Genomic DNA, 24,440 nt, shown 5'->3' on the forward strand with positions numbered 1-24,440 from the left:
CACATGATCTTTAAATGTGCCTTTAAATATTAAATAAACATATAAAAGTTTACCACCATAGTTAATTCCTTTATCATCTTACCATCTTCAAGAGAAGTACTGCTTGATCTGCCACAATTACTATGTCAAGTTATAGGCACAGTATCAACTTGCTGCGAGTCAGCTAGATTGGTGCTTCCCAACTCAGCACTTCGAGTACTAATAAAACATTATTGCCCTAACCGGTTTGGCTCAGTGGATAGAGCGTCGGCCTGTGGACTCAAGGGTCCCAGGTTGGATTCCTGTCAAGGACATGTACCTTGTATGCTGGCACATCCTCAGTAGGGGGTGTGCAGGAGGCAGCTGATTAATGTTTCTCTCTCATTGATGTTTCTAACTCTCTCTCCCTCTCCCTTCCTCTCTGTAAAAAATCAATAAAATATATTTTTAACAGTCTGTTTTGAATAAATGTTAACTTAATGACTACTTGAAAAGAAAGAGGTTCTAAGTATGTCCTACCTTATTAGAAAGTATTAAATGAGAGAGCAGTCTTTAGTGATGCACAGCTAAAATTCCCAACCTCGGAATTACATTGAGGTTATGAATATATTAAACATTCAAATTGGAGAACTGCCCTGTTTTATCCTCTAAGTTTAATTTCCTAATATTTCAAACTGCTAGAATTTCAACTGCATTTCCCATAGGAAAAATGCAGAAAAAATCAATATACTAAAGTCAGTGGAAGTATTCTAATAAAACAACAGATTCAGAATGCCTAAAACTAAATGTGAAAAATCTGACCAATGGTTAATTTCAGGTTAAGTGAAATAATTATTGGAGTAGGCAGTACTCCAATAATTTTTACCAGTACTAACAAAAGAACATCAAATAAAATGAAATACTACATGATATCAAAAGTTTAAGAAAAAAACTATATAAAGGAAAAAGTAGTTTAATCTTTTGCTCCCTGACTATATAAAGCAGAAAGATTGCTCAGATGGTAGCACCTTATAATCTTTTCAGCTAACCATGAAAAAAAGTTTTACATCTAATAAGGATAATAAATGGGGAAAAAACATAATTTCTATAGTTAAAAGTTAACAAATTATAAAACTCTAAACAAACAGATTATCTGCCAGCACTCTAAAAGGACATGTTTCTAAATTTTTAGGAAACTTTTTAAATTACAAAAAAAAGTCAAAAATTACAATATATGATAAAAATAGAGAAAGATTAATCTTCACATTATATAAATATTTCTTATTAACACACATTAATAGGCAAGGGCAAAAATTCACATGAGGGAAGCCCACTCTTGGGAATTTACACTAAAGAAATAATTCAAATGGAAAAAATTTATGTAGAAAGACACTCAAAACAATACCAAAATTTAGAACACAATGTTAAGTGTATAATAGGAGACTAGTTCATTAATTTATAGAATAACAACAAGTATAATTAGAAATATAAATGAAAATAAAGAGTCGACTTCTAGGATGATAAAAGTATGGGAGATTTATTTTTTGAATTGCTATTATCAATATAATAATATTGCTAAGATAAACATATTTTTTAAAGTATTCTTGTTTTTAGGCCTACATTTACAGGAAAAAGGCTGAAAATCAATAAATGAGAAATCATGGATATAAGAATCATCCACTGTCAAAAGTAAACAACTTTTGTCACTTTACCTCTGTGTCTTTCATCTTCAGCAACCATCCTCTCAAAAACAACAGTAACAACTTGTCGCACTGTAGCAGCAGCTGTATTATTGGTAATATTATCTTTTGTGAAATGTAGTCGAAAACAAAGAACAATTGCCTAAAAACAAACAAACAATTTTCATTTAGTGTGAAATAAGACTGAAGAACGTGACTACTATATTTTATCTGATGTAACCCAAAATTAAATAATTTATGTTTGGCTGTCTCAATCACAGACACTACAAGCTCTACCCTTTCATACAATAAAACTATAGAAATCCTTATATTTTGAAAAAATTCAACCTCTTAGTAAATATATAGTCACATAAGCTTAGCTAAGGTTATGTGAAATACACCTTTTACAATTTGGTTCTTTTAACATGTACATAATAAGATGCTGTGCTTTACTACCCCAGAATAACTTACTTTACAAATAACAAGTACTCAAAGTTTGTTATATCATTAAATTATCTGTAGAAATACTAAATAAACTTGTTAATCATATAAAAAGATAAAAAATTTTAAAAGCAGTCCTTTTTTAAAATCAACTTTATTACATTGTAATTTATATGTAATAAACCGTATCCCTTCTAAAACTTTTATTTGATGAGTTCTGAATCTTTATTCACTCATGAAACTACTGTCACAACTGAGATACTTTCCATCACCCTAAAAGTTTCCTTGTGCTCTTTTACAGTCCATTTTTCCCAGGCAACCACCCATCTGCTTTTTTAATTATTGATCAGCTGGCATTTTTTACAAATATACTTATTTGTCTCTGGTTTCTTTCACTTGTAATACCTGTGATATTCATCCATGTTGTTCTTTGTATCAATAGTTCATACTTTTTTTATTCTTTTTTTTTATCCTCATTCTAGGACATTTTTCACTGATTTTTAGTGAGAGAAGAGAGAAAGGGAGAGGAAGAGGGAGAAAGGGGAAGAGGAGGAGGATAGAGAGAAGAGATCAATCAAGTTGCCTCCTGCAAACTCCACTACTGGGGATCGAACCTGTAACTAAGGTATGTGGTATGTGCCCTGCAACCCTCCAGTGTACAAGACGGCATTCCTACCAACTGAGCCACATGGGCTAGTGCTTTACTTTTTTATTCTTGAGTAGTATTCCATGGCATGGATTTATCCATTCTTTTTTTTTCTTCTTTTAGTATGTTTCTACTGATTTTTTAGAGATAGAGAAAGGGAGGGGGATAGAGAGAGAAACATTGATTGGCTGTCTCCTGCACGACCCCAGTGGGGCTTGAGCCCACAACCCAGACCTGGAATTGAACCAGCGACCTCCTGGTTCATAGGTTGATGCTCAGCCACCGAGCCACACTAGCCTGGCTGGGTTTATCCATTCGTATTTATCCATTCACCTGCTGATGGACACTCGAGATGTTTTCAGTTTTTGGCTACGTGAATAAAGCTGCTATGAAAATTCATATACAAGTCTCTATGAGGACACATGTTTATATTTACCTTGGTTAAATAAATACCTAGAAGTGAAATGGCTGCATCATATGGTAAGTATAGGTTAACCTTTTAAGAAACTGCTAGTTTTCCAAAGTGGCTTTATAATTTCATATTCCCTTCAGCAGTATATATGAGTTCAGAATTATTCCACATCCTCAACACTTGATATGGTCAGTCTTTTTAAATTTTAGCTATTCTAATGGAAGTGTAATGATATCTCCTTAGGGTTTTAGTTTGCTTTCCCTGATACCTGTTGAGGCTGAGCCAATTTCCATGTACTCAATAGCCATTTGAATATCTTATACTGTGAAGTTTCTGCTGAAATCATCTGTCCATTTTGGGGGGTTGTTTGTCTTTCAAACGAGTTATAAGAATTTTTTATAAACTCTAGATAAAACTCTTATCAGATATTTTTTAATATTTTCCCCATTCTCTGGCTCTTTTTATGATTTATGGATTTTTTGCCCTACCTAAGAAGTGTCTGTCTACACATGGTAGATTTTCTCCTATGTGTTCTTTTAGAAGTTTCAGTTTTAAAAGACACATTTTTGGCCCTGGTTGGTGTGACTCAGTTTGTTTAGCATTATCCCATGCACAGAAAGGTTGCCAGTTCAATTCCTGGTTAGGACATATGCCCAGGTTGTGGGTTTAGTCCCAGTTAGGGGTGCGTGCAGAAGGCAACCAATGTTTCTCTCTCTCATCAATGTTTCTCTGTTTCTCTCTCTCTCTCTCTCTCTCTCTCCCCCTCCATTCTCTCTCTCTAAAATCAATAAAAACATATTTAAACAGACAAGTAAAAAAAGAAACATTTTTGAAGACATGATTGTTTAAATTCTATACATTATCATATTAATTATATTTAATGTTTTTAAGAAAATAATTAAGCCTTTATACCACTATTACTCTTTACATCAAATGTATAGAATTTCTTTTTACTTCACTTTTATCACAAAATATAACATTTCCAAATTAACCGTATTAAAATTAATCTAATATTTATTTATAAAACTATAATCAGTTCTTATTGCTTTGGTAGGTCAAATAATTTTTTATAAAAATTTAAAAATTATGTATATACATACATACACACATACACACACACACACACACACACACACACACTAATTTGATAGCTAGAACCAAGAAGAATTACATACAACAAAAGTATATACAGGATGGGGCAAAAGTAGGTTTACAGTTGTTCATGTGGACAATAACAATAATTAATAAACGATAATACAAGAATAAACTCTGTGTTTTGCATTCTCACAACTATAAACCTACTTTTTCCCATCCCTTTATAAAAATACATAAAATACTTTATAAAGCAGGTATGAGATTAAAAGAATAAGCTATTTGCAATTAAGTAAAATTTCATAACCTAAGAACATCGAAAGTAACTAGAAAAGATACTCTCTAGAGACAGTATACTTTTCTACTTTATAAGCCGTCCATCCTTAAAGGCATGCTAATTATAATAGAACTATTAGTAAAAGTCCAACAAATTCCTTAAACCAGTGGTCGGCAAACGGCGGCTCGCGAGCCATATGCGGCTCTTTGGCCCCTTGAGTGTGGCTCTTCCACAAAATACCACGTGCGGGCGCGCACGTACAGTGCGATTGAAACTTCGTGGCCCATGCGCAGAAGTCAGTTTTGGCCTGGGCAAGTCTATTTTGAAGAAGTGGCGTTAGAACACTCAAGGGGCCAAAGGGCCGCATGTGGCTCGCGAGCCGCGGTTTGCTGACCACTGCCTTAAACAATAAGCCATTAATTAATGAATGTTATTTAAATTACTCTCTGTTCTTATGAAATATTTCATAATTAAAAGAAAACTTTTTGGAGAGTGAAATAAATAATAGAGTAACTATTATATATTCCAAAGAGGGTGGGAGAAGTAAGAAATGAGAAATACTTATCGTACATGCAACCTTATCTAGTATGAATGCCAAAAGGCCGCTTTTTCAGCTATTTAATGGACAGGTTTAAACTATCTGACTTACATATCATATACAGGTGAAATTATTTTTAAAAGGGGGTAAGAGAGAGCTATCAGAGGAATACTCAAGGCAGTTGTGGAGAACACTGATACCTCAAAATACATTGTTTTCTCTTACTTTCCTCTTCCTCTATTTGTATTCCTCTGCTACTTTTCTTCTTGCTTTTCCTATTCATAACTAACCCTGTCAGCTATACCCAAAGGGCTTTGCTTCATCACCCTAAACTGATTTCAATTTTAGTCTGAGGAAAATAAGGCACCAATGGTTTGCAACCCACAATGTCCATTATCACAATAGATACAGGGAAGTTACCTTTGGTTCAAATCAGGCTTTTCTCTTTCCAACCGTTTATTCAAATACTGTGTCAAGCACTTATGAACTTTGTCAAAACAGGTCTCCTACCTTAGAGAGTGCCTCGTCATGAACTACTGTATTGGTTGTTAAAAGAACAAGAACTGTTTGAAGTAGCTTAAGTTCTTCAAGACTATTTTCCATTAGCTGCCAAAGCATGTTAATTATATTTCCAGCTGCAGTCTGTAAAGTAATATTTTAATTATTGTCAACAAATAAAATATAAGTGCTTAAGTTCCTAAATAAAAAAGGTATACAAATATTACCTCACTTGGAGAGAATTTCTTGATGGCAATAACAAAACCTATGTTTTAGATATATAGATCCAAACACGTCTCTCAACTAATTTGAAACTTACAACCAATTAAATTTCTTCTAAAAAATGAATTTCTTTAAAATACACCATTTCAATATTTGCAAATAACAACATTCAGTTCTGAAATATGTAGTCAAAATCAAAGCTTAGGTCTACAACAGTATTTCATTTGGACATTGATGAATATGGAGATATGCAAATTCCCTATGTGTCTGCTGTTTCTTATCTATATATATAAAAGCCTAAGCAACCGTTCGACCGGTAGCTATGACGTTCACTGACCACCAGGGGGCAGACGCTCAACGCACAGGCATGGAAACATGGAACAGACTAATGACTCTCAGAGGGAAGGGGGGAGGGTGGAAAGAGATTAAACAAATATCTTATATGCATGCTAGAGGCCTGGTGCATGGATTCTTAAACCGATGGGGTCCCTCGGCCTGGCCTGCGGGGATCGAGCCGAAACCAGCAATCCGACATCCCCCGAGGGGTCCTGGATTGCAAGAGGGCGCAGGCCATGCCAAGGGACCCCACTGGTGCATGAATCTGTGCACCAGGCCTCTAGTGTTATCTATAATATGTTATAGAAAAAAATAAAATTCAACTTCAATTAACAACGTCTTTATAATCTCAATTATTTTTTTTATTCTGACACTATTTTGAATGCTATACTAAAGGCAAAAGAATTTACCACTTCTATTAAAATACTTTAAATAGTACAAAGTTAAGGTTAACAGCATTATATATATATGAGGATATAGATTCATAATGATGAAATGTTGTTCCTTGTTTTACTATCATAAAATTAGATACAAACATTTAATTAATGAACAACCAATTTCACTCCAGATAATTTAGGAAACAGTCATGATTTTCCTTCCTACCTTAAAAAAATTTTTATGACTTACTAGAGACCCAGTGCATGAAATTCTTTCACGGGTAGGGTCCCTAAGCCTGGCCAGCAATCAGGGCTTATCAGGGCCTTTCTTCCCCCGGCTGCCAGCTGCTGGCTGCCAGCCGGAACCTTCCCACGTTCCACGCCAACCCCTGGTGGTCACCACACGTCATAGTGAGTGGTCAAACTCCCAGATGGTCGAACTCCCAAGGGGACAATTTGCATATTAGCCTCTTATTATATAGGGTATTCTCTTCAGTGATATGAAAATATGCGTGGTTCTCTGGGACTACTTATACTTATAAATGACTTGAAAAAATGCACTTCCATCTTTATTATTTATAAGTACTTAATAAAATAATTTGCTAATCTTTTTAAATTAAGCTATGTTCGTCAAGCACATTGGTAGTCATAAAACTGTTTTACATTAAATATCAGGTATGTTTCATTCTCCCCTGTGAAAACTGCTTTGATTCTTAGGTGCATAGTTCAGATTAAAATCTTCACATTACCTCAGACACAACTTCATGTGACATGAGTCTCTGGATGGCGGCCAAACATAGCTGAGTGATCTTCGGTTCCTTGGTTCCACAACCCATTAGAAAAGGTTGAACAACCTCTGAGCTGTTCTCTTTTAATGCTTTATTTAGAACACATATAAAATAAATTATTAAAACTAATTCATAAATAGCAATACATTTTATATAATTACAACCAGTAATAATGTTTGAAAAACTTTATGTAAAATTAACACCAAAATAAAAATCAAGTATAAAAGTTAAAACACTTCAAATAGATGTTATAAATTCATATCTAAAGTACACCCCTTAACTATAGCTTTGCCATGCCTTTCTCCTGACACTCTATCACTGGTCCCTCTTATGGTGCTATACTCTTTAAGGGCAACTTCTCAGAAGTTCTATCCTGCCTCAGAGAAGCATACCATACCTTCAACAGTGCAGAAGGGAAAACATGAATAAAAATTCATATTATAGAACAGAAAAAGTAATTTAAAATAGTATATGCATCATTCCACCATACTTCTGAATGTTCAGAAACTCTCTATAATTATATTATATTAGAGGCCCGGTGCACAAAATTTGTGCACAGGAGTGGGGGTGGCTCCCATAGCCCGGCCTGCACCCTCTCGCAATCCGGGACCACTGGCTCCTAACCACTCGCCTGCCCACCTGATCACCCCTACCCACTCTGCCTGCCTGCCTGATCCTCCCTAACCACTTGCCTGCCTGCCTGATCACCCCTAACCACTCTGCCTGCCTGATTGCCCCTAAACTGCTTGCCTGCCTGCCTGACTGACCCTAACCACTCTGCCTGCCTGCCTGCCTGCCTGCCTGATCGCCCCTAAATGCTCTCCTGCCTGCCTGATCACCCCTAACCGCCTCTGCCTTGGCCCCTGCCACCACAGCTTTGTCCGGAAGAACACCCGGCAACCTTCCAGTCTAATTAGCATATTATGCTTTTATTATTATAGATGCCTTGCATTTACATAGCCTAATTTTTCTTCAAGAAATAAGCTCATTAAAAACAATAACATTACTACTCTTATTAATGAAACATTACTTTAAATTGGATGCACATGCTATAATTCCAAATCTTAATTTAACTCTTTCTACCAAGCTAATTCCTTCAGAAGTTTTAAAGTGGCAACAAAAATGTAAAAGGTTAGAAAATGTGCACACTGAATTATATATAATTAAATTTATAAAATGAAATTAAATCAATACACATTGAATGGCTACACAAAGATATGACAGGTATGTCATCCTCAGGGAATTTTAATAAATAACATGGAATTATGAATCAAGAACACATTAAACATGTGTTTTTGTATATGCTTTCAAAGGTACTATACACATCAATTATTTTTGAGGTTAAAACATATAATAAAGACATAACAATCTGAATTTTAACAAGTTTTGCCAAAGAAATTATGAGAAAGTCACCCAGAATAACTATTATAAGAATAAAACCAATGTTAACATGAATTTTATTTAAATCCCTACCTTTATGCACCCAAAACTCCCTTTATGGTATGGTAAATAAAGACTACAATTTCTTACATCATGCTCTGTAAAACCCCTCAGTATGCCAGAATAAATTGGTGAGTTAGAACAGCTAAGAGATGGCAAAAATGACTTGAGAAGAACAGTTTCCAAAAGGGTTCCCTTGCCTTATTTCCTTGCTTTCTTGTGCATAAAGGTTTTGATTCAAATCCAGAGACATAAATTTTCCATAACAATGTCTCAAAACATTTATATGAATTCTTAAAAGATGACAATAAAGCTCTGATGCAGTAAATATCCTGCCATATAAGAGGCTACCCCTCACTCAGCTGAACATTTCTAATTATTAAATATTGTTCAGGCAAGTAAGTTTCAATAGTAACAAGCCACATTTATAATTTTTAGAATGTTAGCACGTGTTTCTCATTTGGTATCACAATAACCAAATAGACCTTTTATGGCATGACTTAGCCCAAGCAACAATTATGTGGTACAGCCAGAAATGGAAAATGTCTTCTAACTCCTGGTTCCACTATGTTTTCCACATTATGTTGCCCCTATTTAAAGTAAACAGGACTTGATACAAATGGAAGGAAAAGAGTTAAAAGCATCTAAGAAGAATCAATGATCTGTACTTCAGAGTTGTCTAACTTAAGTCTTCTGATAAATGTAGGAAAGGGATCCTGTCTTCAGAGAAGGAAGAACAATGTATTTTCATAGAATGGCTAATGACAATGGTTTTAAGACATATTCATAAACTCTCAAGAAAGTAAATCAGTGCTAATTAAACTAAGATACAGTGCTACTAATCACTTACATTTTTCCTTACAATTTCATCCTCTAGCATCTAGGCCATCAAGAGCATTGGAGATGCCTCATTTATTGACAAAGTACTTCACTATTGTCAGATCTTAGTAACACCCATGTTTTGATGCTGGTGCTTACTTACCATAAGACATAACAGAAAGTTTGTGTACAATACTAAGGTGACATTTTACACGGCAATTAAACTTAATGTGATAACAATGCACACAACAGATGTGCTAATAAGAACAACTATAAATACGTTCACATATGCACTGAAAATAAACAACTATAACACCACCTGGCCTACAGTGATTCTTAGATGCCATCAATTGTATGATGCATGCCAATTTAGGGAATATTAAACTGTGAAAAAACTGCATCTTTGAATGAATAAAATAAGGTGAATTATAATGAAATGGTGAATCCATGTCAGTCACAGTTATCAAAGTCTATCAAGCTGAGATAAACTTAATATAGTAATAAAAATAATTTTTAAAAATTTCCTTTTAATATAACTCAAAGTAATCAAATATCTCTTGTCTCCTTCCCACTTTTTGTTTCCTCCCACTTTATACGACAATATAATGGTCAAAAGGGAAGTTTCTATATTATACAGAACAGATGATTAACAAAAAAAATAAATAAATCTACTGATCTATTCTGTCTCTTGAAGCATAATATGAAAACAAAAACAAAAACATATTCCTCATATCCAGATCGCAATGCAGTAAGATAATGATCAGGGGGAGAAAAAGCTATTGGTTTTTTTCTTTTAAAAGTGATAGCTGATAGCTGACCTAAGAAGCAGAAATTAATCTTACTCTTCTATATGAGAGAATAGCTCCTCTCCTTTTGTATACAATGATTTTAATGACATACTATTTAAGTGTAGTTTCATATAAAAGTTTTATGGGTATAAACTCTGAAAAATCACATGGAAAAAAACACTGTCCTGCAATATAAAGAACATCTAACTCAATTTAACCATTTTTTTTATCAGCCCAGGAAAAAAGGAAAAGGTCAACTCTTTTTAATCAAAATTCTCTATTTCAATTTCCATTAAAATTTAAAGATAGCTTTTGGGGGCTGAAAAAGATTATTTTCTACCTAAGTCCCTTAATAGGCATAACTCCTTTGACTGAGTAACACTGTATGTTTAATAAATATATTTTATGTCTAAATTTTATAACTATGAGATCAAATGATGCACTTTCACACACCTGAAAGAGGTCCAGCAGGTCCCCATATCCTAGGGGTTTCCTTGCTCTGAGGAGTTTCACTGCATAATTGCAGTTTTTATCCTGGAAAAAAAGAATTAAACTAGGATACCCCACTATGAATAACACTAATAGGGACTAATAAAAGTTTTATTATAATGAATTTTAATGGTCATTAAATAACAAATTATAATTCTTATGAAAGAAATAAAATGTGATGTGGAAACAATTGCTATCCTCAAAACCCTTAAAATCTACTTAGGGAAAAGACTGATATTCCTAACATTTAAAAAAAATTTTAATGGTTCAAAAGGTCTGAAAATGTTTTAAATAATTCAAGAACTGAAAGACAAAAACAGCATGGAGAGTCTCATATTAAAAGTACATTATTGAAAAAGGAAGGATTATTCAACAAATGATGTAGGTACAATTAGTAATTTTGCAAAAGAAAGTAAAATCTAGGTCCTCATGTCATCCCATATATTATTAAGAAAAAAAATCAAACTGTAGAAAAACTAGAAAAAAAATAGAAACTATGTGATAGGAGAAGGGCTTCCTAAACAGAGAGCAACAAATGAGAAAATTAGATTATGTAAAACTAAAAAGGATCTAATTAAAAATTAAAAGGTAAATGACTTGCAGAAAATATACACATGATGGGAATTTAATATTTTTACTATATAAATACCTCAAAAATTTGATGATACAAAAATTTTAAATAAATGTAAAATAAAATAGAATATATTCAAAGAGAAATGTGTAATATTAAAGAGAAATGTCAATTAAAATGAGAAGTCATCTGCCTGTTGAATTACCAAAAATATTTTTTAAAAATAATAATCTGGAGAGAAACCAAGATGGCAGCATAGGTAAAGACATAAACTGCTGCCTCGCACAACAATTTCAAAACTACAATTAAAAACAAAACGGACATCATCCAGAACCACAGGAAGGCTGACTGAGTGGAAATTCTACAACTAGAAGGAAAGAGAAGAGCACACTGAGACTCACAGGAGCTGTGGAAGGCAGAGGTACGAAGGCATGCGTGCGGAGGGGGCTGGGAACTGAGTACGCGGCTGGCTTTCTCAAGCGGGAGGGAGACAAAAGCTCCTAACTGCTCTGAACTCCAGTTCCGGACCAAAATCTGGGGACCCAGACTCATTCAGGGAGAAACTGGACTGTCTGGCAGCAGGCAAAACTCGAGGGCGCTTTCTCTCAGAGGTGCTTGCAGCGATTACCGCGGGACACTGAGACCCAGGGGCCTCTTAGGGCAGAGCTGACGGGAAGCCATTGCTGTTTGCTCTGCCCTGAGATCCCGCCCCACGAAGCCATTGCTGTTTGCTCCACCCTGAGACTCTGCCACATCCAAGCTGAGTGCAGAGGCTTTTGCAAGTCTTGTCTCATAAGGGTGTCTCCAGCACAGAAGTTCTCCCAGCGTAGACACAGCTGATCCTCACAGCCAATTGGCCTGGAGGTCAATTCCTCCCAGTGATACCAACAACAATCAAGGCTTAACTACAACAAGACTGTGCACACAGCCCACAAAGGGGTGCACCAAGAGTGTCCACCTCAGGTAACTGGGGAGGCTAAGCCACTGGGCCCTATAGGACACCTAGCACACAAAGTCACTCTATCAACTCAGGGAAGCAGCCAAAATGCGGAGACAAAGAAACAGGTCACAAATGAAAGAAATGGAGGAAAGCAAACTACAGGATATAGAGTTCAAAACCACGGTTATAAGGTTTTTCAAGAATTTTCTAGAAAAGGCCGATAAATTTAGCGAGACCCTCAAGGATATGAAAAAGGACCAACTAGAAATTAAACAAACACTGACTGAAATAAAAAATAATATACAGAGATACAACAGCAGACTAGAGGATCGCAAGGATCAAGTCAAAGATTTGAAATATAAAGAAGCAAAAAACATCCAACCGGAAAAGCAAAAAGAAAAAAGAATCCAAAAATTTGAAGATAGTGTAAGGAGCTTCTGGGACAACTTCAAGCGTACCAACATCCGAATTATGGGGTGCCAGAAGAAGAGAGAGAGCAAGATACTGAAAACCTATTTGAAGAAATAATGACCGAAAACGTCCCCCACCTGGTGAAAGAAATAGACTTACAAGTCCAGGAAGCGCACAGAACCCCAAACAAAAGGAATCCAAAGAGGACCACACCAAGACACATCATAATTAAAATGTCAAGAGCAAAACACAAAGAGAGAATATTAAAAGCAGCAAGAGAAAAACAGTTAGTTACCTACAAGGGAGTACCCATACAACTGTCAGCTGACTTCTCAACAGAAACTATGCAGGCCAGACGGGAGTGGCAAGAAATATTCAAAGTGATGAATAGCAAGAACCTACAACCAAGATTACTCTACCTAGCAAAGCTATCATTCAGAATTGAAGGTCAGATAAAGAGCTTCACAGATAAGAAAAAGCTAAAGGAGTTCACCACCACCAAACCAGTATTATATGAAATGCTGAAAGGTATTCTTTAAGAAGAGGAAGAAGAAGAAAAAGGTAAAGATAAAAATTATGAACAACACATATCTATCAACAAGTGAATCTAAAAATCAAGTGAATTAAAAATCTGAGGAACAGAGTAAACTGGTGAATATAATAAAACCAGGGGCATAGAAAGGGAGTGGACTGACAATTCTCGGGGGGGAAGGGGTAGAGGGGTGCGGGAAGAGACTGGACAAAAACCCTACACCTATGGATGAGGACAGTGGGAGGGGGTGGTAAGGACAGAGGGTGGGGTGGGAATCGGGAGGAGGGGAGCTATGGGGGGAAAAAAGAGGAACAATTGTAATAATCTGAACAATAAAGATTTAGTAAAAATAATAATAATAATAATAATAATAATAATCTGGCAAGGATGTTTTAAAAATACTCACATGTATTGGTAAATGCATCAAGTTTTATCTTTGTAGAAAGCAGTGTGGTGACAAATTCCAAGAACATGTTCATACCCTTTAGTTTATTAATTTCATTTCTAGAAATTAATCTTTAAAAAATTCTAAACACTAAAATATGCCTACCATAGAGGAATGGTTAAATAAGCTATAATTACTTACTAAATTATAGAACAACTTAAATGACAAAAGATGGCATCAAAGAAAAGTATTTATAATATAACAAAAAGCAGGATAAAAATTAAAATTTTTCAAAGTAAAAAAAAAAAAAAAAACACCCAAGGAAATATAATAAATAAGAACACACTATATTGTAAAGAAACTCTGGCCCATTAAGTCAAATTGTGAGCATGGCATTAGTTACAGCCCCCTGTGTCTTCTAGCCTAGATTATAGGAATAGCCTACCAACAGACGTCTGCCTTACTGATGGTACATTGAAACATATCTTCTGAATTGATGTCAATAATTTATATAAAAACTAAAGGCCTGGTGCACAACATCCGTGCACTGGGCAGGGGGCCCTCAAACCGGCCTGCGCCCTCTCGCAGTCCAGGACTCCTTGGGGGATGTCTGCTGAGGGGTCTAGCGCTGTTGCGGAGGTGGGAGAGGTTCCCACCACTGCCTCTGTGCTCGCCAGCCATGAGCCCGGCTTCTGGCTGAGTAGCGCTCCCCCGTGGGAGCGCACTGACCTCCAGGGGGCAGCTCCTGCATTGAGCGTCTGCCCCTGGTAGTCAGTGCGCGTCATAGCAACCAGTCGTTCCTCTGTTCAGTTGATTTACATATTAGCCTTTTATTATATAAGACCAGAGGCCCAGTGCACGAAATTCGTGCACAGGGGTGTGTGTCCCTCAGCCCAGCCTGCACCCTCTCCAATCTGGGACCCATTGAGGGATGTCCAACTGCCCCTTTTGTCCCGATCCTACCCAGGAAGTCAGACATCCCTCTCACAATCCAGGACTACTGGCTCCCAACTGCTCGCCTGCCTGCCTTCCTGATTGCCCCTAACTGCTTCTGCCTGTCAGCCTGATCACCCCCTAACCACTCCCCTGCCAGCTTGATTGATGCCTAACTGCTCCCCTGCCAGCCTGATTGCCCCTAACTGCCCTCCCCTGCAGGCCTGGTCACCCCTAACTGCCCTCCCCTGCAGGCCTGGGTTCCCCCCGCAACTGTCCTTCCCTGCAGGCCCGGTCGCCCCCAACTTCCCTCCTCTGCCGGCATGGGCACCCCTAACTGCCCTCCTCTGCAGGCTTGATCACCCCCAACTGCCCTCCCTTTCAGGCCTGGTCCCTCCCAACTGCCCTTCCCTGCTGGCCATCTTGTGGCGGCCATCTTGTGTCCACATGGGGAAGCCATCTTTGACCACGTGGGGGCAGCCATCTTGTGTGTTGGAGTGACAGTCAATTTGCATGTTACTCTTTTATTAGATAGGAGGATAGAGGCCTGATGCATGGGTTGGGGCCGGCTGGTTTGTCCTGAAGGGTGTCCCAGATCAGGGTGGGGGTTCCCTTGGGGCATGGGGCGTCCTGGGCGAGGGGCCTGTGGTGGTTTGCAGGAAGGTCACACCCACTGGCGACCCAAGTGGAGGCCCTGGTATCTGGGATTTATTCATCTTCTATAACTGAAACTTTGTAGCCTTGAGAGGAGGCTAGGGCAGGCTAGTGCTACGGGAAGCTTGTCTTCCTCCATTGCCGGGGAAACCCAAGCCTCCTGCTCGCAGCCATCTTGGTTGGGTTAATTTGCATACTCTTGATTGGCTGGTGGGCGTGGCTTTTGGGCGTAGCGGAGGTACGGTCAATTTGCATGTTTCTCTTTTATTAGTGTTGATATTAATGTGTCACTTCCCTGATTCAAACTCTTTCCATCAAGCTGCTCAGGATATCACACAATGGTAATACCTGAATAGTGTATCTAAGTAGACCAAGATGTTTTATACCTCATGTATATAAGTAATCTCCTTTACTTTCCTCTTCTATAACTTATTTGCCTGGCTATCTCTTTTTCAGGCTTCAAGACTCACCTTCAGATTCCCAGGATGGACTAAGTGCCTTCCCTATTTCCATAACAAGCCTATCTATACTTCCACCTTGGCATTTACCACAAGGTATTAGAATTCTCTATTTAGGGTCTGTCTCCTTCATTACTTTGTTATCTGGCTGACATGAATTAAATAAGACAAAATGTACTCAAATCATCATAATGGAAAATTACAGAGAAGTAGAAAAACATACTAGACACATATCTGCATTTAATGAGGGCTTACTACTTCACAAATAATGTACTACCTACTAGCAATATAAGGAAGAGTAAGATATTGATCCTGACCTCACAGGGAGTATGTCATCTGGAAGGGAAAATTTCTGGCAAAGGACTTCAAAAGGCAGGTAAGCTAAACAGCATGGCTGAAATATATTCAAATATATTTCTTATATTTCCATATAGATTATAGGTAAATTATATTAACCATCTTTGTATCACACCTGGTGATTCTTACATAATTATTCCTACTAAGAATATGTTGTATGATATAGTCTATAAATATTTATGAAATATCACAGGTATATGTATTGATAAGACAGAATATGCTAAATAAAATCAGCAGATAATTTACTTTTTAATGTTGGGGGAAAATTACAAAGTATATTTACTTAAATTACTTAAATTAGAGACCTTTTAGTAATAAGATCGTGTAGAAATGAAAAAGGTGAGGGAATCTATGTGAGAAAAGAACACAAATCATCCTATATAATAAAAAGCTAATATGCAAATAGACCGAATGGCGGAACAACCGAACAACCGGTCGCTATGACGTGCACTGACCACCAGGGGGCACGCGTGGAACATGGCAGGAGTCAGCAGCAGGCGGCAGAGCGCAGAACATGCCAGGTGTCGGCCGTGGTGGGATGGTGGAGCAGGTGAGTGGGGGCGCCAGTCACTGTCATCAGGGCAAGCCTCTGGTGGTTACCGAAAATTATTTGTTCCCGTGCGCCGCGGTCCCACACGGCCCTTGCACCTGCTGCCGGCGCTGGCCCTGCTCGCCCCCACTGCAGGCACCAGAGCTGTCGCTCACACCCACTGCCAGTGCCCAGAGCCGGCCCCAATTGCCCCTCAGGTCTTCTCCATCTCCCCCTGCTCCTGAGGGGTGTTTGGGGCAACAGCTGCTGCTCGCACCCACTGACAGCACTGACCCCGCTCACACCCGCTGCTGGCGCCAGCCCCAATTGCTCCACACCATAAGTGGTGCAAGCGGGGCTGGCGCCGTCAGCGTGTGGGAGAGGCAGCGGCAGGAGTGGGGCTGCTGGCAGACCAGGGGCCGTGGCAGGAGGGGCCAGGTGGGGGCGTGGAGAATGGGCCAAGACCCGCCCCTGTGCCCACCGCAGCCTCGGCCCACAACTCCTTTCAAGGTGCACGAATTTGTGCACTGGGCTCCTAGTACATAATAATTATCTGTGTAAAATTCTACATGAATCTGACAGTAGCTGAAAGCAGCTATGGGTAGATGTAATCCTATAGTTTTATGTAGGCGTTAAATATACAGTTTTAAAAGACATCACAACTTCATTGATTTCTTGTTCAAATATTTATTCAAAAAGCAGATTCTCTGTTTATGTACTTTTTGTATAGCATATGCCTTCTCAATCAATTTCAAGTATATTTTAAAATAGGATAATAAAAACAATTTGTAACATATGGTAGTCAAATATAAGATTAAGGCATTTGGCCTTGTAAATGAAAAATTTTATGTTGCTATCTCTCATTTACAGAGTTTTGTTTTTAAAAGAAAAAGGAAATTTTGAGAAAATGATCTGTATATTTGAATCAATGCTGACATTACCTGGCATAGCATTCCCACTTATGTCAGCATTCATGACAGCAGTGAAAACAAAGAAAAATAAACATTAAAGGAAGATGCTTAAAAGAAGGGGAGATGTAAAGCAAAGATTTATTCTGCAATGTAAATAACCTTCCCTTGGAAAATAAATCTAAGAAAACTAAATTTGGCTAGAAATTTATACTGAGTATCACTAATCAGACTGATCCTAACTCAAGGTTCTGATTTTTATAGCAACCCATTATGTTTTCTGAATATGCAAAGATCTCTGAGAATTCAGTATCTCACCTCATTTAAGATGCCTCAATTATGTATCTTTAACATCCATTACAGCACAAATATAGTAACCTATAGTCTCTAGCACTATAGAGAAGCAAACATTTCTCAGGAAATTAAAAAAAAAAATTCAACTAAATTTTTTTCTCAGCATTAACTGTACTCTGAACTAAGTAGTTTAGAAACTACATATTGACGAATTTAAACTCTTTTTGTTTTTAAGAGCCTTAGATTTTTTTTCAAGATGACAGTGGTCTAAAAAAATCTATAAAATTTAAAGTATCAATTGTTATAAATACTTAGTAAAAAAACAAAACAGGGAAAAGTTTAAATAGCTCCTCAGGTACATGGCTTTGGATACTATGAATATTAAAGCATGAATGATTAATTGTATGTGCATAAAGATTTGATCTACCTTGATTTAGATAAAGCTAAGTGCATTAGGATGAAATTAATAGCTTACTTATATACTAAACTCATACAGACTGAGAAAATTTTTATTACTCATCCTTAAGATTAACTAATTAGATATTTTACGTGGTATACAACTCTATAACAGGTAGTGATCCTCTGAAGAAATCAGTCTTTTTAAAATATCTTCCATCAACTACAGACCCAATGTAAACTTCTATTATTGGAGAATAATTAAGAACTTACCGTAATATCAGCAATGACAGTAGCAAAAGTAAATATGTGTAATGATATTCTAATATGATTGATCTATGATGTCTCCAACTTAAAAATATCCAGGTTATAATTTATCTTTAATCATTAATTTTCTCACAGTAACTAATCTACCCAACATGCATCTCCTAAAATCCACTTGCCCACCCTCCGAATCCAACAAGACATACCTTTGCCTTTTCCCTTCACTTCACCCCTTCTCAACATGCACACTGAGCATTATTCAATGCTGTGAATAATGTTATAAAACTATGTGATGTTTTGACAGAATGTTCAAAATCAGAGGAGAGGCTATGAGAAACAGATGTAACTTAGGAGCGCTAACCTTAAGGGCAAATTTGCAGCAAAGATGGCAAGCCTATGTGAAACCCACTCTCACCTCCCATTCTTAAACTGTCCCCAAAAGTCTTCATTTCATTTTGTAATACTCTGAGATTCCACCAGAGATTTATTGGTATCCTTTTTTAAAAATGTAGAGACTTATGAGAGTTAGAGATTCTTACTAGTATTTAGACTTTGTGTAAATTAACTTAATAGGACTGCTTTTCTCCTATAACTAGCTGAGACCAACAGCATTATTGGAACTGGAAAGCAGATTGAAGGAAGGATCAGTGAAGTAAGCAATAATTAAGTAGAAACACGGGGGAGGGGTAGCTGGTATGGAAACCTCGCAACACCATGGCACTGCAGCAGAAAGAATGTGGTGGCTCTGAATAACCCTGGGTTTGAATCTGTTTCCACCACTTATCATGTGATCATAGGCAAGTAACTTAATCTCTTTACATCTCAACTTGCTCTACTATAAAATAAAAATATTTCCCCATAAGACTGTCTTATATTAGACAGAGTGGCACAAAAAGCTGACATGTAACAAATTTTCAAAAATACCAGTTTCCTTTTCCACGTTCATTACTGATGTAAGAACAGAAAGGCACCAAAGAAAAAGTAGACTTTATCAAAATGGTGCCCCCAAAAAAACCTCTTCAAAGCTCTTCTTGAACACCAGGTTCAATCACGAGAATGTAAGAAAACACTTGTTTCCTTTCCTCTACCCCACTCCAATTCTTTCTTCATGACTATAATGCCTTAGTCGCAGGACTGAAAACTCATATAGTTCTACTAGGTTTATTATAACACTACATTATGACTTGTTTATATTAAAGATAAAATAGATCTTAGAAGGTAGACTGAGAGCCAATCTAACATTCAATTTAATACAACAAATATTAATTGGATATGTAAGGTGTGTCTTAGGTGATTGACAAAAGGTAGAGGAGAATGAAAAGATGAGTAAGAAAAATCCTTTAAGGAGTTAGTAATTTTATATTTTTTTATTTCAGAGAATTTTATAGCAGTCATCTCTGAGAAAACCCCGTTAGTTAATAAGTTAAGAACTTTATGCTACAGAAACTTTTTTTTTAATATTCTACTTCTATTAGTCAATTTTTCATTGATTATTGAATTTTTAATACAAAAAATTACCTGCCAAAATTTCGGTGTTTCGTGCAGCTATTGTTTTAACTTTTATTATTCCTGATTCAGCAGCCTGCAAGAATAAAAATAATTAGAACAAAAGACTTACTTTCAACATGAATTATCTAGGGGAAAAACCATATATGATAGATAAACTCTCGAGCACAGACTCAGTCACTATTATGTTTTTATTTTTAAAAGTTCGATAAAATGTAATAAAATATGATTAATTTAATTATTCACATGCAAGCTCTGCACTACAGCATGTTGCTTTCTCTGCCTTAAGGCACATCTGGAATACCCTATAATTACTCACAGATTTCAATGTTCAGAAAATAAAAAATAATAAAGAAAAACAAAATTAGGTTTCTCTTCCCCATTTCACACCTCCCTCCCCACCATAAAAATGGCAAAACACTGCAATATCAAGTAAAACTGTTTTGAATTAGAAGAGAATGGATAACCAAGCACTTGTTACTTTTAGGTTACATTTTTTTAAATACCCATTCAGTTTTCACAAAATGTCTAAAACACTACATCATAAGTATGTTTAGTACTTGGAGATCAGATGGCATTTTATGCAACGCCACAGAACTGTGATGTCCAATATGGTAGGCATTGGTTACATGTGACTATTAAGCACATTGTATGTGGCTAGTCTGAAATAAGCTGTACTCTACGTTTAAAACACACTACATTTTGAAGACTTAGTATGATAAAAAAAATGTAAACTATCCCTTAAATATTTATATTGAATGTTAAAGTGACATTATTTTGAACATATTGGGTTAAATAAAATGTATTTTTAAAATGAATGGTGTTTTTACTTTTTAAATTCAATTTAAAATTATATCTATGGATTATACTTGTGGTCCACATTATATTTCTATTGGACAATGTTAACATAAATATTGATATACAGCTTCCATCATAGAAACTCAGAATATTTTAACTACCAAGAAACATGCCATGGGGGAAAAAGGAGGACCTATGTAATACTTTCAACAATAAAGATTAAAAGAAAAAATAAAATAAAAAGAAGCATGCCTATTTTCTACTTATTCTGGTCTCCACACCTCTAAAAATAATACACAATACTTATATGTCCAAGTTTCCCTATTAATTTGCTTGCTACTTGCTCATGTATTTTGTTACCTCTTACTACTTGATAAAGAACAAATGGTACCATGCTTTACATGTTTAAAAATAATTATGGGAGAACACCATGTCTTCTGGGTTCTTTGTTTGAGAACCAGTGAATTAATGCATAAAATAAATAACACATTGTTGACTACACTATGTGTAGACCTTTGCCATTGTGTTGGCTTCCAACCATGTAAAGCCCTTGCTTTTTATTTGAAGAATTGACAACTTGATGAGTTTTGATGCAAGATAGAGGCTATGTTCCACTATTAAAAATGGAAAATGCCAGATATGTGCTTGCTTTCCCACATGTCCTGGCAGCCCACACTTATCTCACTCACACACTATCATATGGGAACTAGTGGCACAGAAAAGCAAAGAGACAGGAGACAATTCTTTCTGACGATGGCCACAGTGGAGATGACATGTACTTTCCAAGAGCAGTGATGGCAGCAGAACCAGTGGTTGCATGAAGGGGCCAGTGCAACCAGTAGTGCAATCTGAGGCACCCAGTCACTGTTCAGCAGAGACAGTAATAATGATCTCACTGGCATGTTGTGCTGTGACTCTAGCTGCTTAGCCTCTCTTTGTCCCTATACTTTTTCTTAAGGCTGGATCCATCCAGCCTTCTACGAATGCTGTGAGCTGCTCAATGTCATTTCTATTTATATCAGTCAGAGTCAGATTTCATTGCTCACAACTAAGAGCCCTAATGGTTACACTTAGGACTTAATAATTTTAAGTAGAAATGTCCCAAATTAAAAGACCATCACTACTTGCAGAAAAATATAGTAAAAATAAAGGGACTATTTAAAACAAATAAAAATAAAGGGACTACTTCAGGAAAAGAGTATTGATTTTCTGATTATTTGGAGCCGTGCATGTTAGAAGCTTAAAAAAATCCTGATGCCCATTCCTTAAATCAGAATGAATGCCAGTAAGATCCAGGCATAAGAGGTTTTAAAATCTTCAGGTGATTTCAACAGGCAGCAATATTTAGAAGGCTTTTGCAATAATATAAGCAAGATATGTGGTGGATAAGCAAGACTTCTCTATTTACAGTCTTGTCCTCCATCCATCCACTGTCTCAATTCAATGGTTCCCAATACCCACCCCTACTAGTGATTCTCAAAATTGAGTAGTATAAGGACATCTTTTAAAAATAAAAATTCTCATGGACCTACCAAGTCACTGACAAATTTAAGTTAGTATAAATAAAATTTAAAATAGACTCATTTTTATAGTTATTAAATTACAAAGCCAACAAGTCCACAAATTAAATACGAACCAAAATAACACTAATTTAATATGGAAAATAATGTTTTACTGAAATTAAACCACTGCTAAAAGAAGTGAGGATAGCTGTAGATTTATAATGCAAGTTCTTCTGATTTTGGTACTCTTACAGAACCATAAGCAGTGACAGAAACCATTTCTTCCATTATTTTTATTTATAGCAACTTTTTAATAGTGGGCTCTCTATGGTTTGTACCTGTAACATTTTATCCCACTTATGTAGATATAAAAATTAAATGCTACTTCCCTTCACTAAAAGCTCCTATTTTATGTTTTTAAACATATATATACATATATGTGTGTGTATGTATGTATATATGTGTATACACACACACACACACACACACACACACTCACTCACTCTCACACTCTCTCTCTCTCTCTCTCTCTCTCTAGAGGCCCAGTGCACAAAATTTGTGCATGGAGGGGGGGGTCCCCTCAGCCCAGCCTGGATCCTCTCCAAACCGGGACCCCTCGGGGGATGTCTGACTGCCGGTTTAGGCCCGATCACGGGCATCCCTCTCACAATGCTGGACTGCTGACTCCTACTCGCTCACAGCCTGCCAGCCTGGTCACCCCTAACTGCACGCCCCCTCCGCCAGCCTGATCATCCCTCACTGCCTCTGCCTGCCGGCCTGATCGCACTTAACTGCCCCCCGCTACTGGCCAGGTTGCCCCCAATTGCCCCTCCCTGCTGGCCTGGTTGCCCCCAACTGCCCCCTCTGCCAAACTGATACCTGGTCGCCCCTAACTGCCCCCCCTGCTGGCCTGGTCGCCCCCCACAGTCCCCCCTGCCAGCCTGGTTGCCCCCAACTGCACCCCCACACACACTGGCCTGGTCACCCCTAACTGCCCCCCACTGGCCTGGTCGCCTCTTACTGCCAACCCTGCCAGCCTAGTCGCTCCCAACTGCCCCCCTCTGCTGGCCTGGTCGCCCCAACTGCCGCCCCTGCCTGCCTGGTTGCCCCTCATGGCCCCCTCGCCAGCCTGGTCACCCCATGCAGCTTGCTTGTTCAGTCATTTGGTCACTCCTCACTAACCCCCCTGCCAGCCTGGTCGCCCCACCCAGCCTTCTGTTCAGCCATCTTGTGAGGGCATGATGATCAATTTGCATATTACCTCTTTGTTATGTCATATATATATATATATATTTATATATATATATATATTTTAGAGGCTCGGTGCACAAATTCGTGCACCAGTGAGGTCCCTTGGCCTGGCCTGTGGGATCGGGCCCAAACTGGCTCTCCAACATCCCCCAAGGGGTCCTGGATTGCAAGAGGGCACAGGCCAGGCCGAGGGATCCCACCGGTGCATGATCGGGGCTGGGGAGGAACGCAGGAGGTTTAGCCAGCTGGGGAGGGACTGGGGGAGGGCTCCAGGGCGTGTCCGGCCCATCTTGCTCAGTCCCTATCAGCTGGACCCCAGCAGCAAGCTAACCTACTGGTTGACTGCCTGCCCCTTGGTGGTCAGTGCACATCATAGCAAGCGGCTGAGCAGCCTTAGCATATCATTAGCATATTACACTTTAACTGATTGAACGGATAACTGGACAACCAGACACTTAGCATATTAGGCTTTTATTATATAGGCTAGAACACAATTGGTTTTAACATGAGCAAATTTCTCTGACCGAAGTCAACAAAAAAAGCCACAATACATTACAAAATACTAAGCCAAAATAGCTCCCGATTACCGTATTTTTTCCATGTATAAGACACCCCCATGTATAAGACGCCCCCCACTTTTCCAACCCAAAATTAAGAAATCAGTATTTTAAACATTTTGCTGATTTTCCTCTTAAGGTCTTCTTTTTTGGCATCTTAAGGAGTTGTTCTTCCTGTTTTCTCCACTGTCTGATCATACACTCAGTGGGGGGAGGTCCAAATTGTCTCTCTGCAGCTCGTAACTGGAACCACGTAATTTCACTATGAGACTTTTTTTCCCCTTTGTTCAACATAATTTCAACCTGAAGAGGCAGCATGGAGGAACAGAAATAGGGCAAGGAGTCTGGGTTGCATCTCTGGGTTTAAACTCTGGTTTAATCCCTGCTCTGTCAT

The 24,440-nt window shown here is 37.7% G+C and overlaps 1 protein-coding gene across 3 annotated transcripts in view; it reads right to left on the reverse strand.

The window, feature by feature from the left end:
• Nucleotides 1-24,440, reverse strand: part of MON2 (MON2 homolog, regulator of endosome-to-Golgi trafficking) — a 114,822-nt gene that overhangs the window by 83,961 nt on the left and 6,421 nt on the right. For all 3 annotated transcript variants that reach the window (XM_054718910.1, XM_054718909.1, XM_054718911.1), the window contains exons 2-5: nucleotides 19,951-20,014; nucleotides 7,226-7,353; nucleotides 5,554-5,685; nucleotides 1,671-1,800 (exon numbers count right to left, since the gene is read on the reverse strand). In XM_054718910.1, the coding sequence (XP_054574885.1) occupies nucleotides 1,671-1,800; nucleotides 5,554-5,685; nucleotides 7,226-7,353; nucleotides 19,951-20,014 (454 nt within the window). The remainder of the gene's footprint in view (nucleotides 1-1,670; nucleotides 1,801-5,553; nucleotides 5,686-7,225; nucleotides 7,354-19,950; nucleotides 20,015-24,440) is intronic.

This window comes from Eptesicus fuscus, chromosome 7 (genome assembly GCF_027574615.1).
Source record: "Eptesicus fuscus isolate TK198812 chromosome 7, DD_ASM_mEF_20220401, whole genome shotgun sequence".
Classification (NCBI taxonomy): Eukaryota; Metazoa; Chordata; class Mammalia; order Chiroptera; family Vespertilionidae; genus Eptesicus; species Eptesicus fuscus.